The sequence below is a fragment of the Otolemur garnettii genome, unplaced genomic scaffold, assembly GCF_000181295.1.
Source record: "Otolemur garnettii isolate 467f Iridium unplaced genomic scaffold, OtoGar3 scaffold00009, whole genome shotgun sequence".
NCBI lineage: Eukaryota > Metazoa > Chordata > Mammalia > Primates > Galagidae > Otolemur > Otolemur garnettii.
Window position 1 is genome coordinate 20710738 of NW_003852404.1, and position 17369 is coordinate 20728106.

Consider the following 17369-nt stretch of genomic DNA (forward strand, 5'->3'; position numbering starts at 1 on the left):
GAAATTTGTATGTGAATTCTAAATAGTGGAGAGACTTAAAATGTACTAAATTTATTATATGTGGATGTAATCATTTCTACTCAGGGAAAAATACTAAAAAAAGACAAAAAACGAAAACACATTTTGTGGGTGTTGAGCAAACTCTTTACATTCCCTGTTGGCTGGAGATGCTAACAGATGCTTGGATAAATGTATGCTTTAAGTTTAATTACCTAGATAATTGCTCTAACCATCTAGTTGCTTTTCCTATTTAGATCTGTCCATACAGATAATGTGCAATTAGTGAGAATTAGCACTGCCAAATTATCGTGAATGTAAGTTATAAAAATATGATGCCTTATGGTCCAGATTAGACTGTGCATGCACTCAATAGTAATTATCTTTCTGTGGTACCCTGTGATCCAGACCAGAGCAGAGCTAGCTTTCCAGGCACTTCCCGTAGAGTAGGGCCTTGGAACTTAGGGGACAAGAGGAATGTGCATGACAGGTGACTGGGATGACTTCCTGAAAGAAAGGTTGGACTAAAGCTACTTTTAAAATCTTTATGTACCTGCAAAATTTACTCTTTTTGGTGTATAGTTCTATAGATTTCAATAAATAGAGTCATATAATCACCACCACAATCAAGATTCAGAGTATTTCTCTCAAGCACAAACCTCCCTTATGCTGCCACTTGGCTTTCTACCCCACCGCTGGCAATGATTGTGTCTGTTTTTGTTGTTGTTGTTGTTGTTGTTGTTTTTGCAGTTTTTGGCTGGGGCTGGGTTTGAACCCGCCACCTCCAGTATATGGGGTCGGCGCCCTACTCCTTGGAGCCACAGGCACCACCTATGTGCCTGGTTTTATCTTTTACAGAGGTCACTATGTAAGTGGAATTACAATTGTCCCTCAATATCCATGGGAGATTGGTTTCAGGACCCCTGAGGATATAAAAATCCATGATGCTCAAGTCTCTTATATAAAACATAATAGTATTTGCAAATAACCTTCATACATCCTCTCCTGTACATTAAATTCCCTTTAGATTACTAGTAATACCCAATGCAATGTAAATGCTATGTGAATAGTCATTGAACTGTCTTGGTTAGAATACAATGATAAGAACAAAATGTCTATTCATGTTTAGTACAGACACAGTATTTTCTTCCCAATATTTTTCATTTGTGGTTCACTGACCCAGGGGTACAAGACATGACTATATATAGTATGAGATTTTACTAAGTATTATTTCTTTCACTTAGCCACATATGCATAAAATCCATCCATGTTATGGCTTCTATCATTGGGATGTTATTGATAAATAATATTCCATTACTTTGGATATACCACAGTTTGCTTATCCATTCTGCAGTAAGAGGACATACAGTTTGTTAGCTCTTTTTAGTGTCTGTGAATATAGCTGGCATAAATATTTGGCATGCAGGTTTTTATGTGAACATAAGTTTTCATTTCTCTTGGATAGTTACCAGACATAGGCTTGCTGGGTCATATGGTAAGTGTGTGTTTAACTTTATACGACACTGCCAGACTGTTTTCCAGAGTCACTGTACATTTTGCTTTCCGACCAGCAATGTATGCGAATTCCGTGTGCTCCTGCACCCAAACTACACCTTCACCAGCTTCTTTTGTTTGTTTAATTTTCATTGTACCTTTTCTAACAGATAGGTAGAGGTATTTCATTGTATTTTTAATCTGTATTTCTCAAAGACAAATAATATTAATTAGCTCTGTCATTTGATTGAGGGTATTTACATCTGTTACTTAATGTGATTTTTTTTTTCAGGACATAAAAGTATAAGTTTATTTTATCTTAGAAAGAGAGGGAGTGAGAGAGAGAAATAAACTTGGGAAAAAGCAAGAGAAAAGGAGAGGGTGGGACATCTCAAAGTAAGAGAAGAGGAATGCCCCACGTAATGTGATTATTGGCATTGCTGAGTTTCGATCTGTCATCTTGCTTTTTTGTTTCTGTATGTCCCATCTGTAATTGTTTTGTTTTTCCTTTGCCTGTTTTTTTGTTGAAAAATCATGTAGTTTCATGATTCTATTTTATGCTTTGTTTTATGATTTTAGTGGTTTCTTTAGTGTTTTTACTATAATTTTGAATATATCATCATTTTCCCATTGCTACTTCATATATTACATGAGAACATTACAGAAGTGACTTCCATTTCTCTCATGCAGGCTTTGTTCTCTAATTGGCACACATTTTACTTATACATATTCTAAAAACTCCATAGTATATTGTGTCATTTTTGTTAAACAGAGATAAACAATTAGGTAAAATCTTATTTACTCAGTTACTGTTTCTCATGCTTCAAATTTTTAAATAGGTGTGTATTTTCATCTGGTATGATTTACTGTCTGATTGAGTTCCTTTAATGTTTTTTGCAGTGTAATGCAGATGGTGAACTAGTGTGAGAGCTTTGTTTTTTTTTTTTTTTTTAAATGCTCTGAAGATGTTGCTCTGTCTCATGTACCATGCCCTGAACCTGATGAGAAATCTGTTACGTTTTCTTTGTTGCTCTGACGATAATGTGTTTACTTTTCTGGTTGGTTTTAAGAATTTTCTCTTTGTCAATGATTTTGAAAAATTTGATTATTGGGTGGCACCTGTGGCTCAAAGGAGTAGGGTACTGGACCCATAGTCCCAGCCAAAAACTGCAAAAAAAGAAAAAAAAAAGAAAAATTTGATGATAAAGTACCTTGTAATTTTTTGCATATATCTTATGTTTAAAGTTTATTGAACTTTTTGAAACTATTGGTCTATTTTTCAACAGATTTCATCTACAGATTTTGTTGTTGTTGTTGCAGTTGTCATTGTCATTTAGCTGGCCTGGGCCGGGTTCAAGCCCGCCAGCCTCGTTGTATGAGGCTGGCACTGTAACCACTGTGCTATGGGCACCGAGCTTCACCTACAGCTTTTGAGATTTTTTTTTTTTCTTTGTGTCTCTCTTCCCTTTCATTTGGGGACTCCAATTTCAAGTATTTGAAGCTGCTTGACGTTGTCACACAGATGAAGGATGCTCTATTAATTTTTAAATTCCATTTTCTTTCTCTGCATTTCATTTTGGATAGTTTCTGTTTCTGTGATTTCAAGTTCATGGATCTTTATTTCTACAATGTCAAATCTGCTATTAATCTCATTAGTCTGTTTTTCATTCCAAAGATTGTAGCATTCACCTCTAGAAGTTTGATTTCTGTCTTTCTATGTATTTCATGTATCTACTTAGCTTTTTGGACACATAAAACATATAGATTTAATACATTTGCTGAATTACACATCTGGCTAGTTCTGGGTGGTTTCCAATTGGTTGATTTTTCTCTTCAGGCATGTCCATTTTCTACTGTTTTTCATACTTAGTCATTCTTGGTAAGATGCGAGATGCTGTGAATTTTATTGTTGGGTGCTCTGTATTTTCATGTTCTTATAAATATTCTTAAGGTTTATTCTCAAGATCCTGTTAAATTACTTTATAAAGAGATTGATCCATTTCCTGGCCTGCTTAATTGCCCAGTTGAGGCTAAACAAGTCCCACTGCTAGGCCAGCCTCTTCTCTGTGCTTTACCCACTGATCTGTGAATTGTTAGGTTTTCTCATTTGTAGGTGGAAACAGGCACTATTTCTGTCCTTGCATTACCACTGGAAAATTCATCCTAAATAACATTGTAAAAAGAATACTAGGAATTAGGTTAAGTTGCAGGCTAACAAATTAACATACAACAACTAGCAGGGTTTCTAAAAAAGAAATCAAGAAGGCAATCTATTTACAATAATTACAAAAATGATAAAATACACTTAGGAATAAATTTAACCAGGGAGGTAAAAGATCTTTACAATGAAAACTATAAAAAAAATTGATGAAAGAAATTGAAGAAGACATAAATAAGTGAAAAGATATCTTGTATTCATGGCTTAATATTAATTAATATTAATATTATTAACATATTCCTGCTACCCAAAGCTGTCTATAGATTTAATTATCTAAAGGAGTCTATAGGTTTAACTCAATCTGTATCAAAATACCAAGGAAATTCTTCACAGAGATAGGAAAAACAACCGTACAATTTACATGGAACTACACAAAATATCCTGAATAGTGACAAATCTTGAGCAAATAGAACAAACCTGGAAGAATCAAATTATCTGATTTCAGCATATACTACAGAACTATGGCCACGAAAAAATGATATTTTCATAAGATAGAGACATATACCAATGAAAAATAATGAAGAACCCAGAAATAAATCCACATATTTACAGCAAACTGGCTTTGAACAAAAGTACCCAGAGCTCACAATGGGGAAAGGTCAATCTCTTTGAATAAGTGGTGTTGGGAAAACTATATATCCATATACAGAAGAATGAAATAAGACCCCTATCTCACCTGATATAAACAAAAACTGAAAAAGGATAAGTTACTTACCTCTAAAACAGAATCTATTAAATCTCTAGAAGAAAATATAAGGGAAAATCTCTGTAACATTGGTTTACACAATATTTTTTTTAAATATGAGCTTGATGGCACAGGCAACAAAAGCAAAAATAGACAAATGAGGTTACATTTAATTAAAAAGCTTCTACTCAGCAAAGTAAATAGTTAACTGAAGAGACAACTTATAGAATGTAAGAAAATATTTGCAAACTATATGTCTGAAAAGGAGTTAATATCCAAAATATATAAGAAACTCAAGCAATTTAAGAACAAGAAAATTAATAACCCAATTTTAAAATGGGCACAGGATCGGAATAGACATTTCTCAAAAGAAGACATAGAAATGGCTAACAGGTCTATTTAAAAAATGTCCAACATCACTTATCATGAAGGAAATGCAACTTAATCACAGCGAAATATCACCTCATTGTTTGAATGGCTACATCCAAAGAACAAAAAATAATACATGTTAGCAAGGATAAGGCAAAAAGAGAATGCTTAAACACTGTTGTGGTAATATAAATTAGTAGAACTGGTAGAAATTGCTCAAAAAATTAAAAATAGAACTACCATATCAACAGTTATACCACTGGGTATACATTCAAAGGAAATGAAATAAGAATGTTGAAGAAATATCTGCATTTCATGTTTATTGCAGCATCAGTTATAACCAAGATATAAAACCCATGTAACTGTTCATAAAAAAATAAGTGGATAAGAAAATGTAGTATGTATATGTACATATACACAAAAATGTAGTATATGTAAGTATATATATGCATATACATACATGCACACACATAATGAAATAATATTTAGCCATAATAAAGAAGGAAATCTTTGATTTGAAGCACCATGAGTGAAAATGGAAAACATGTTAAGTATAATAAGCCAGCCCCAGACAGACATTATTGCATGATCTCATCATATATGGAAACTAAGAAAGTTGATTTCATAGAAGTAGAGAGTGGAATGGCGGTTACCAGGGAGGCTGGGGGAGGGAAGAGTGTTAAGAGATGTTGGTCAAAGGATACAAAATTTTAGTTAGGTAGGAGGAAAAAGTTCAAGAGATCTATTGTATAGCATGGTGACTATTGATAATGACAATGTATTTTATTCTGGAAAAATGCTAAACAGAATGGGTGTTAAATGCTCTTACCACAAAAACATCTGTGTGAGGTACAATGCATATTTTAAGTAGCCACATTTAGCCATTCTACATTGTATATTTACTATAACACAATAATCATGTTCTACACAGTAATTACATACAATTTTATTGGTTAATTTAAAATAAGTAAAATTCAGAGGCCATTATATTTATGGCAAAAGAAGAAAATATTAGATGTAGATGTGGTGATAGGATGTACAAAAGCATTAGGGAGCTTTGGAAAATAAGAAAGCACATATATTTCTTGTGATTTTGTATAATATATATGGATTAAAATAAAACACGAGATCATATTAGAATTTCAGAGTTTTCTTGTCACTGAATTTCTTTTATTATTTTTAATAAACCTTATATTTAACCAATGTAAGGTGTTCATTCCTGCCAATGTAAGATGTTAGCAAAGTGCAGGCAGAATGGGGACTAAAGACTCCATTCCAGGCAAGGGAAAACACCCCCAGAAAAAAGGGGAAAATAAATAAGAAGTGAGGCAGAACAAAGGAAAGTTGGCTAGTTTACCTTTAAACCAACTGATGCTAAATTTCTTATCTGAGCAAGTTGACTGCTTTTCCTAGAAGCCTGGCCTATAGGGGATACAGCTTACTCACATCCCTGCTGGGTCTGTAAACACTGTAAATGAATAATGGCCACAGAGGAAGCTGCATGCAAGGCCTAGCAAGAAAAATTAACTAGGCCACCTCCTGTCTAGTCAACAGCCAAAATACCCATTGTGGAGATTTGTATTATGGCTGAGGCAGAAATCAAGGGAATAGCTTGAGCCCTGAAATATGGGTAGGGCTTATGTCCCTTATTGCAGATGAAAACGTTCTGTAATTGTGATGGGAGGAAAAGTCCTCTTTTCCACTGATTCTTCAGAGGATATTGATGCCAGTGACATTTTACTCCACAGTTAACTTGTGGGGATTTACACCACCACCCCAACCCCCTCCAGGAAACTGTGTGCATGACCACAGACCAGAGGCTGCCCTGACACAAGGCTCAGGTTCTGGATTTCTCAAGACTGCTCAGACCCTTAAAGTTAATGATTTTAGAAACAATAGTAGCTAAGATGCTTGCTCAGAGAAACTGCTCGCATCTTTGTTCCCTTCCTCAGCTTATTCTCTGGGTTAATGAGCAAATAGCCTTCAATAAAAGCTGAGTGGAACTGACACTTGGGGCTACCTCTAGCACCTCACAAACAGGTGGTGATCCCCTGTGCTCCCACCTTTGAATATTCCATTCTGTAAGTCTTGTCGGTCTCATTGTTTCTAACTTTATATTTCTTCAGTTGATGGCCACCAGATCCACAGGTCTTACAGACCCTGCCCCCAGGCAGGATCCCAGCAACAAAGCCGTAGAAATGCAGCACTGAGTGCACATTTTGAGATTAAAAAATATGTAATGTTCTTTTTCATAAGGATTCAATATATAGCACAAAATTTCTTCTAAATTATAGTGTTTTTATTTTTATTGACTGGGGAGAAGAAACTTTTAATATAGGGTGACCAGATTTTAACATCGGTATGGCGGGGCAGGGACTGGGCAGGGCAGGGCCTGACAACAATGCAAACTTTGATAAGCAGTTCTCGATAATCCCTTCTCAGCAATTATTTGTTATTATTACAGTTTAACATTATAAAATTAACAAAAATAATATAAAACTCATATTCTGGCGAATAGCCACATGGCAGCCGAAAACTGTATATTCCCTTCTTGTTCTCCCACCCGTTTGTGCATTCTTTCCAAAAATTGGGACTTTTTTAAAACGCTGTGGGATGCAGGACAAATTGTTGAAAAGTGGGACGTCTGGTCACCCTATTTTAATAACACAGAATTAAAAAATGTCAAAATTAGAGTTGTGACAATGAAGCTGAATGGGGTTCATGGTGTAAAAAGACAGAAAATTAATTTTTCCAAAGGCTTTCATGAAAGTTAACATTGGTATACATCATGAACCTGCATAAACTTTTATAATGTTTTTAGCGGCTTTGTAAAATGTAGAATGCTTTAAAAAATAACTGCTCTATTACTGATAAAATCTATTTCAATGCTAATAGGGTTGTGAGCTTTTAGTCTACTGTAGGAATAAAATGTATATTTGTCTTACTATTTTCTTATAAATATGCTAACAGGAAAGAACTTCGTGGATTAGGTAATGTATCTGTTTATAAGGTCAAAAATGAATATCCGAGAAATTCATAGAATTGAAAGCACCTTCAATAAATAAGAGACATAGCAGGATACATAAATAATTGACGGAAGTATGTACACATTTGTTTGAGACAGTAGAAAAACTATCCATCCACTTTTTTTCTTAACAACAAAGAAATATGATGTCTGATTTTTCACCCAAATCACCTATATGTAGTTATTTTAAAAATAGGTTATTAAAAAAATATTTATAACTTCTTAATAAGGTTTACCATTAATTAAAAATCTTATAAGGTAGAGGTACTGTTTGTTTTCATCTAGTCCTATAGTAGTTCATCTAAGCTACCTTTATTATTCCAAATGGAAAATACTGTAGGATCTTCTTGTATTAGCTTTTCTAAATAGAGATGAATATATCTAGCTTGTATTACTTTTATACATATTAGCAGATACAGAAAGTTGATTTATTTTTTTTAAAAAAGGAATGATTTAACTTAACAAAAATCTTTTGAATGTGTGTTCAGGGGTGTCTTGACCAAGTTGAATGGGACTGGGACACAACATCTCTTGGGCAATGCATGTCAAGCAAAGGGCAGCCGCCAGCACCTGGGCTGTCTGCTTGGTTCCTTTACTTTGACTAAGTTGCCATTGTTCTTACTGGAAGTTTTCATGCATTACTACTATCATTTTTTTTTTCTTTTGGTGTTTTCTTAAAATGTTATCAATCCTTTTTTATTCTGGTTGATTACCTTTTTTGATGGTTTCCAAGACTTGAACAGGAAGATAAATACCAAAACAAGATGCCCAATTCGCCACAATGATGTGGCTTCTCAGAAAGCTTCAAATACTAAACGATTTCTCCAAAATATAGAATAATTGGGCTTTAACCCTAGCAAGTGGCAAAACAGGATTGATTAAATAACTTTGGCAAAATTTGGTGCAATTCACCCCAACTCTTTCATGGTGGCTATCATGATGGAAGGAACTGCCTGGCCACTGAGCTGAGGTCAGATTTCAGCTATTTGAGTATCTAACTATATTTACCATACAATGTATGGATTCTAGGGAAGTAGCAAGAAAGAAGAAGTTGAAACATGTTTTCTTATTTCTCATAAGCATTGCCTACTTTATCCCTACACAGCCAAATGAGATAGCCTGAAAATGACCCTATAGATTTGTTTCCACTCTCTGCATTTGGAAAACTATCTACTTATAAGCATTGACTATTCCAATGGTTATGTGAGGAGGAAATAAACTTTGCTGTCTTACTAATACATTTTTTTTTGGTCTCTCTCTTTTTCTCTTTCACAGACCACCACTATGCAGGTATAACGTTATACTTAAAGAAAAAGAGAAAGTATTTCTTAATCTAGACACATGCACACCAAAGAAAATATAAAACGCCTTCTTTCAACAGATGTAATTGTTTGTGAATAAATGGACTTATAAACGGTAATGAGAAGGCATTGTTCAATCTAAGTTTCAGATATTTCTATTTCTTGAATAAATGTTTAAGAATAAAAACTGTAGAAGATAAAAATGCATACAGTAAAGCATTGTGAATATATTCTAAAATTTGTATTTCTGTTTACCTTATTGGTTTCCTCTGTAAAATATTTATCATTGACCATTTACCTTAGTTGCTTATTATTCATAAATTTCTCTAGAAAAATAGGGAAGTTGTAGTGGCTTCAATACACTGCCTTAAACCGAATCATATCAACCTCTCAAACTATAGTAGTAAACACATAATTTTTGTTTGTAAATTTGTCATTTAAAGGACATTTAAATTGTGTTAATATGAACCTAGTAAACCTAAATACAACTTCTTGATCTACATGGCATTATTTTGGTAACGCTTTGTAAGTAATGCCTTTGTTTCTATGGATTACAATAAATAAACTATGGGTCAAATATTAATTATACCACTTAATAATAGTTTAATCTGGATTAAGTTCACATCTAAGTTGCCTAAAGAATTTTTGTGAAAATCGACTTAATAAAGTAGTTTGAATAGTGATAACTAACACTTGTGTGCATCATTGTATTCCTGGAACTATTTAAATGCTTTATACTTATGGATTAATTTAATCCTTATGAAAATCCTATGTAGTTAGTCATGTTATCGCCACTGATAAAGAACTGAGAGAAGAAGAGACAGAGTAAGTTAGAGGCACTAACTTACACAGATCGTGCACAGAACCACATTCAAATCTAAGAAGTTCGAGTCTACCTTCTTAATCCCTATGTCATTGTTAGCAGGTAGATTTACAAATAATCTCCTTTAAAATAATAGTTCAAATGCCTTTAGCAATCTCCAGTTTACATGTTCGGTCCAAGAATTCCATGGGCTGATCTCTCACTTCCCTGTGTCTGAATACCCGAAGTTTTATGGGTTTGTTTTTTAAAGATGGACTCTTACTCTGTTGCCCCAGACTAGAGTGCCCTGGTGTTATGGTTCACAGCAACCTCAAACTCCTGGGCTTAAGCAATCCTCTCCTCTCCATCTCCTAAGTAGCTGGGACTACCAGTGCCCACCACCACACCCTGCTTTTATTCTATCTTTAGTACAGATGGTGTCTCGCTCTTGCTCAGGCTGGTCTCCAACTCCTGAGCACAAGCGATCCCAGAATGCTGGGATTACAGATGTCAGCCACCACACCTGGCCAGTTTTATGTGGTTTCTAAACCAGTCTGTCAGTTACAGCCACAGTCTCTCTATTCTTGATTGCCTGATGGATTAGTTTGCTTGAGCCACTGTACTATATAGCACAGGGTGGGTGACTTAAACAACTGTATTTCCCACAATTTGGGAGATCAGGAGTCCAAAGTCAAGATGTCAGCAGGTTTGGTGTCTTACAAGTCCTTTTTCCTTGACTTACAGTCCTCGGTGCTGTGAGATCTCACACAGTCTTTCTTCTATGCTTGCAAACCCCTACATCTTTTTGCATGCCTAATTTTCCTCTTAAACCCACCAGTCAGATTAGATTAGGGTTCAACCTAATAGCATCATCTTAATTTAATCACCTAAGGAATGTTCCTATTTTTAAATATAGTCATACTCTGAGGTAGTAGGGATTAGAGGATCAAAAAAATGAATCTATTGGGGGAGAGGAACACAGTCCAGCCTGTCCATAACATCTGCCATTACTCATTAATACTACAATGAAATACTTTCTGGAACAATCCACTTGTGTATTGTTGGCATTCACCTGGAAAGATGTGAAGGTCCTTGAGGTATTAGATGTGTTCCAGGCGGAAGCCAGAGATGATGCTTCACTTAATCCCTGTGACTTAAGCGGAGCCACTTGCACCAGAGCTGTCTGACAGCACTTCAAAGAAACAGCTCCACTGCAGCCCTTCCGTCCACGGGCCCCTACCTCTGCTCCCACAGAGATACTATTTCTTATTTCTTTGATATTTTGGCATCTTTTGAGGATCTGTTTGTGACAATAACATTTAAAATTAAATAAAATACCCTGTAGACATGTTACCAACAGCAGAAATCTTGTTCTACTCTTTCTGACTGCTTAGGGCCTCAAAATAGCAGAGAAAGCTATAGCCAACTTGCCTCCTCTTATATTAGACACCAGTACACTCATAATTAAGCTTCCTTGCCATAAGTGATAACGGCCTTCCAGGATAACTTGTAGATGTAAACTCGTAGAAACTGTTTACAGGTTTCCATATTGCAATATCTTATGAGGTGTCCTAATTCCTCCCACTTTTTTGAAGGTAAAGGTGAACATGAAAAGAAAGCCTCTGTTGATTGAGGTGAGTAAAGCAAACTCCTCTGGCCCTCAAATTCATAGCCTTCACCCAATATTTTTAATTGTGTTTGAGTTTTCCAAATGTAGACCAAAATAAGGAAGGAGGGAAAATGCACTTTTTGGAGAAGTATAATGAGGTACGGATATTCTGTAGTAATTATGTGGAACAACAAAAAGAACTAGCAGCCGTCATGTACAAAATGTGTTACATCTGACTGCCTCGGAGCATGACGTTCTGGGTCAGAGACACAGGGGCAGAGGGACTGGGTGTTGACATCTTCTGTCCTCCGGGTGTCTACTGGACATGGGCTGCTATGGCTGAACATTTCAAAGCCTCCTCAACAACAGAATTTGATTAATTTTAGTTTAATTTTTTAACTTAATAAATCAACGTATTTAATAATTAACATATTATCTGTATTTGTAATTGCCTTCTTGGGCTTCCATTGAACCATAAATTTATATTAAAAATAAATAACCAAGAAAGCAATAAATCATATCTTTGTTCCCCACAAAAATAGTCTGAAATGGTAAGTGGATGTTTTAAAAATAAACTACACTTAAAAAGTAAATTACATTATTCAAATAGGCTGTCATCCCACTCTAAATTATTGGATAACCATTTGAATATGTGTGTGTATGTGTGGCCAGCGTAGATGAGACACAGTCATGTGCGTGTACTTACCATGATTAATATTCATGAAAGTGTTGTGGGTCATACCATACGTCTTATGCATTGATCCTGTTTTTATACATTGTTACGATAACAATCGCAGACAGGTAATGAGACTTTACTATGTGCCAGTTTGTATTTTCAGTCTTTTCCTAGCCGTAGTTCATCTCTTCTTCCAAATGACCTACGCTATGTACTTTTATCATCGTCAGAGAATAATGGAAGGAAAAGAGAAAAAAAAGTCATTTGGACAATTGAGAATACTGGAGAAGCATGAGTTTCTTTCTTTCTCTTTTTTTTTGCATTTTGATTATCTATTGAGTAAATAATAGGCATGATGTAAATGATTTTCCATGAATGAATAGATGGATAGATAAACACGAAGTCGAATCTTCTAGCAGATGAGCATGGGATGATAGGAAGTGCTGAGACACTGCACTGTGGCTGCAGAGTGGCTGCAGAGTGCCTGCAGGTGACACAGGGCTTGCTGGCTGTGACCACCTTCACCAATTGACAAACATGCCAGTTTTGCGGCATGTGCAATTAGATTCTTAGGATGAAGACACTGCTAAAAATTACCCAATGTCTGAGTCCTGCCTTAAGACAAATACAACCTGCTTCCCCAGGTGACATACACAGCATTGCCACAGAACATTAGAGGATGGTTTTAGAGTTATGAAATGCCGGCTTTTTAAACACTGATAACATTTTCATTCATAATTTTTTTTGCCCTGTGAACCTGCAGTACTTGAAAAAAAGAAAAAAAAAAGTCTGGGAGGTGAACAGCTGGTTCTGCAGATGGTGTTGATGAACTGAGTTTGGATTTCTACATCATGGCTTAAGTTTCTGGAAGGCGAGGCTCTTGGCTAGAGATAGAATGATATCTCAGGGGCCATGGGAAAGTGTGTTTGCATGCAGGCTGGCAATCATGATTACAGTGCTTTCCGTGGAACGCAGTATTGCAGAGAGTGTGTGAAGACTCAAAGCAGCAGATCCTTCCCCATATTCACTGGAGCCCCCTGAGTCCTCTCCCAAGTTCCCTTGTTTAGTTCTCAGGAGCACCTTCCAGGTCTAGGCTCAGATTGGCCTTCAGGCTTCTAGCACTCGGGCCCCCATTTGGCCTTTTCGTGGTAACGTATCTGTCCCAGGTACATGCAAACCTTTGCTCTGCCTCCTCCTTTGTTTCCCAGAAATGTTACTTCATGTCTGTGTTATGGTATGGGGTGTTATAACTCTTCATTAATTATCTCTATCCATCACTAGACTGGGAATTTCCTGAGAAAGGGAATTTTGTATTATACATCTTTGTATCCTCAGGGTCCAGATGAATTCTTGGCCTATTTAGAGGTACCATAAATATTTGTTAAATGCCAAATGAAAAATTAAAGAAGTAAAGCAGTAAGTTCTTTTTAGTTTAGTGGGGGTAGAGTAGGCACAGACCAGTGGTTGCAGGTAATTTAGAAGGACAAAATGTTACAAAGGGTTCTGGTTTAGAGATCAGAGAGCTTCCACTATATATAAAATTTTAGATTATCTGTGACTTCAATCCTTTTCTAATATGTAGTAACACTTGATTTTAATAGTAGATGATATTAGTCACCCACCACAAATATAGTATTTAATGATAATTTGTACTTATAACCAAATACCAATTCTTCCATATATATTCGTAAAGTATTAAACTATTAATTAACACTCCAAATATATAGATGAATGAGAACTTGAAATCACTGGACCTGTATCAGTTGAACTTGTAGATAGTTTTCAAAGGATTTCTAACTCTCTGAGACTTGGCAGTATTGTGTTACTCTTTGAGACTTGGTATGAGGTATGTCTAATTGTGAAAATTTCTATTAAAAAAGTTTCAGAATGGTTGTTGCCAAACTAAATTAAGAATAAAGTGGGCTTTTTTTTTTTTTTGCAGAAAACTCTTGAAGTAGAGAGTTATGGTGGCGGGAGAGAAAAAAATAACATTAATCAAAGTAAATATATTCTCAGAACCACGTGATCCAAGACAATGAACCCAAGTCCCAAAAAACTTTTATTATAAATAAGGAGTGGTAGTTACTATTGAATTTTTAAAAATAGGAACTATCTTATTTCAACATTCTTTTCCACAACCTGTACCAAAACATAAAATTAATAGTGAATTGATATTTGTAGATTTGAATATAGACACAGAAGTTAATATAAGCAAAATAAAAATTATTTGTAAACCATTCCAGGGCTCTGATGATGAAACCAACCCTGCTGGATTTACCCTTAGCTCCCTTCCCACCAAGTAAGATAAGAAAACACAGAGAACGAATTCAGGTTAGAAAATATCTGCTATCCAGGAAAATTAATCACAATTTTCCAAACTCTAGGAGAAAATTTTAATAATCAAACACAAAGAGGACATTGAAGCATGGGGTACGGCCAGAAATGTGGATGGGGAGTGGTCAACCCAGCACTTTGTGATTGCATCTCATTTTTCGAGCAGAGATACATGGTCATTTGCCTACTGGGAAGTAACTGCTTCTGAGACCAATATAATGTTCACTCCCCAGCACATTCCCTCAGTTTATTTTACTTTCTAGTCATTAGGAACCAACCAATCAGGGAAATTACAGCATTAGAAACAAATGTAAACAGACAATGATGGCGTGCTTCCTGTGGTGGACCAGTTCTGTAAAGGACCCCAATTTGGTGAAATCTCCCTGTGACCATTTCTATGAGTAACCCCCTCAAACTATGACTCTTCACTTGACACATAGACTATCTTATTTTGGCCACTGGAAGAATAGCAAATGTGACACAAGCTAGACGTGGAAGGTACTTGCCGCCTGTCGATCTGGGAGACATTGTGTTAAAAATCTTACCCTAGGATTCTGGAAGGAAGGAACACAGAGGGGAGGAGAAGAGAGGCACAGCAGGAGCTGCCGCTCTCCAGATGACGGACAGAGAACGGTGGAGTCAGCCTGCGTCTGAGGAATCACTCCACTGCCCCACACCATCATGAGCTCAACAAAGTAGTTGCTTTAAGATACTGAAACGGTTTGTTGTTAACCAAAAGTTAAGCAATATGCACTCTGAAATACAGAGCGGGTAGAAAACCGGTGCTGCTTCTACAAAAACATTACGGGATGCATGAACATCATTCATTCATTCATCAGGTGTGCATTGAATGATTATTATGTACCTGACAATGCCAAATTCTTCAATTCATTGAACATAGTTTTTAGTGGATAAAATAGAGAATATAGTAACAAAAAGATGATTTCAGAGACTAATAATGTAGTCCTTTCAGAGACAGAGAAAAATAGTGACTAGAAATACTGATTTTAGAGTGGGAAGGCACTGTGAGGGCAGAGACAAAATCACTCATGCAAACATCTACAGAATAACATTTCAAGCAGATGGTACAGCAAGTATAAGGACCCAAGGTAAGTAAGGGAATTTTATAAAAAAGACACCTGAACTCAAATGTTTATAACAGCACAATTTACAGTCACAAAGATGTGGAAAGAACACAGGTGCCCCCCAATACATGAAAGGAATAATAAATTGTGGTGTATGCTTACTACTCAGCCATAACCAGAAAAAGTGTTCCCCCACTCTTCCAACTTGATTTGCATTGAGATTTACTTCCATACGTGCCCTTAATGTTGATCAATTAGTTCCACTTTGGTATTGAGCACCTGTGTCTGTTTCTCCATTGTAATGGTTCACTTAGGAGAATGGTTTCCAGTTCCATCCAAGTTGTCACAAAAAATACCAGATCAAGGAAGAATGTGAATGATTGAGAAACAGGTAAGGGGAATTAAAACACGTTCATCTATTTGCAATACCAAGAGGGAAACTATATACAGTTGTTTAGAAGATGCAAGTCCAAAATATTTTTTAATTATGACAAGGTCTTCTTTTGGCCAGGTTTGAACCCGCCACCTCCAGCATATGGAGCCAGTGCCCTACCCTTTTGAGCCACAGGCACCGCCCAACATTTTTTAATTATGAAAGACACAAATGAGATGGACAAAAAGGTGAACTTTGATTTTTGATTGACCTGCCAGCTTGGTGAGGTGTTCCATAGCATCCCCACAGTATTGGGGTTCTGTTTATCTCCTTGGGCTGCCCCAGGAGGCTGGACTTGATTTCCTGCTACTTACAAGTTCTGCAAATCTCTGATTTACTCAGTGATTGACTAAATCTCTCCCTCTTGCTCTCCAATTTCCACTTTTTTAACCTGCTCTCTTTTCTCTCTTCTGCCTTTGCCAACTCAAAGAATTAATTCACTTGAAAGTCAAAAGACACAAAATCATGTCCACAGGAAGCAAATTTTGTTTATTCTTCTTGTTATAAACTTATGCTGAAGCAAGGAACACAAAAACTCAGTTACCTGCTTATAATTCCCAAAGGAAAATCCAGGAAAAGCAAAACCATTTAAAATGTTAATTCATTCCCTTGTAACCAAACAGAAAATTAAGTCTACTTAGCAATAAATAGAAAGCAAGGAAAACTGTTAGAAAGTGAAAAAAATAAAGTCTAAAACAATGTATCATTAGTAAGAATAAATATGTACAGATATGTAAATGACTTGAATTCATCATTTTATGATAAAGAATTATTGTTAAAACAAAATAGTATTCATATACATAGTCTTAGAATTTGAAGTATTAAAAGAATATCTATACACTTTCAAAAAAAGACATAATAAAATAAATTAGGTATGATAATATATTTTAAAATATGGATTAAAAGGTTTATTAAGTGATAAAAATTATTAATTTTTTTTTTAGACAGAGTCTCACTTGGTAGACTGCTTGGCATCACAGCTCACAGCAACCTCAAACTCTTGGGCTCAAGTGATGCTCTTGCCTCAGCCTCCCAAGTAGCTGGGACTACAGGCACCCTCCATTACACCCAGCTAGTTTTAGAGGTGGAGTCTCACTTTAGCTCAGGCTGGTCTCAAATTTGTGAGCCTCAGGCAATCCACCCACCTTGGCATCCCAGAGTGCTAGGATTATAGGCATGAGCCACTGTGCCCGGCCTCCAAATTATTAAATTATTGAGTAGAAAAATATCAGAGTTTAGGCAGGCGAATAACATTAAATGAAAGTTAGATATTTATTAAGATCTATCTCTAAGAATCTTTAATCTAGCTTTCTTCAAACATTCAAGAAGAGAAAAGTCATC

General features: G+C 35.8%; 1 protein-coding gene across 4 annotated transcripts in view; it reads left to right on the top strand.

Annotated features, from left to right (window-relative positions):
- The window catches only part of LIPI (lipase I), a 60112-nt gene extending 50802 nt beyond the window's left edge, over window positions 1-9310 (top strand). For 3 of the 4 annotated variants that reach the window (XM_003783914.2, XM_003783915.2, XM_012801507.1), the window contains one exon: window positions 9064-9310. In XM_003783914.2, coding sequence (XP_003783962.1) covers window positions 9064-9151 — 88 coding nt within the window. In that variant the 3' untranslated portion in view covers window positions 9152-9310. The remainder of the gene's footprint in view (window positions 1-9063) is intronic. The other variant, XM_003783916.1, reaches the window with a different exon arrangement.
- Window positions 9311-17369: the final 8059 nt, after the last annotated feature.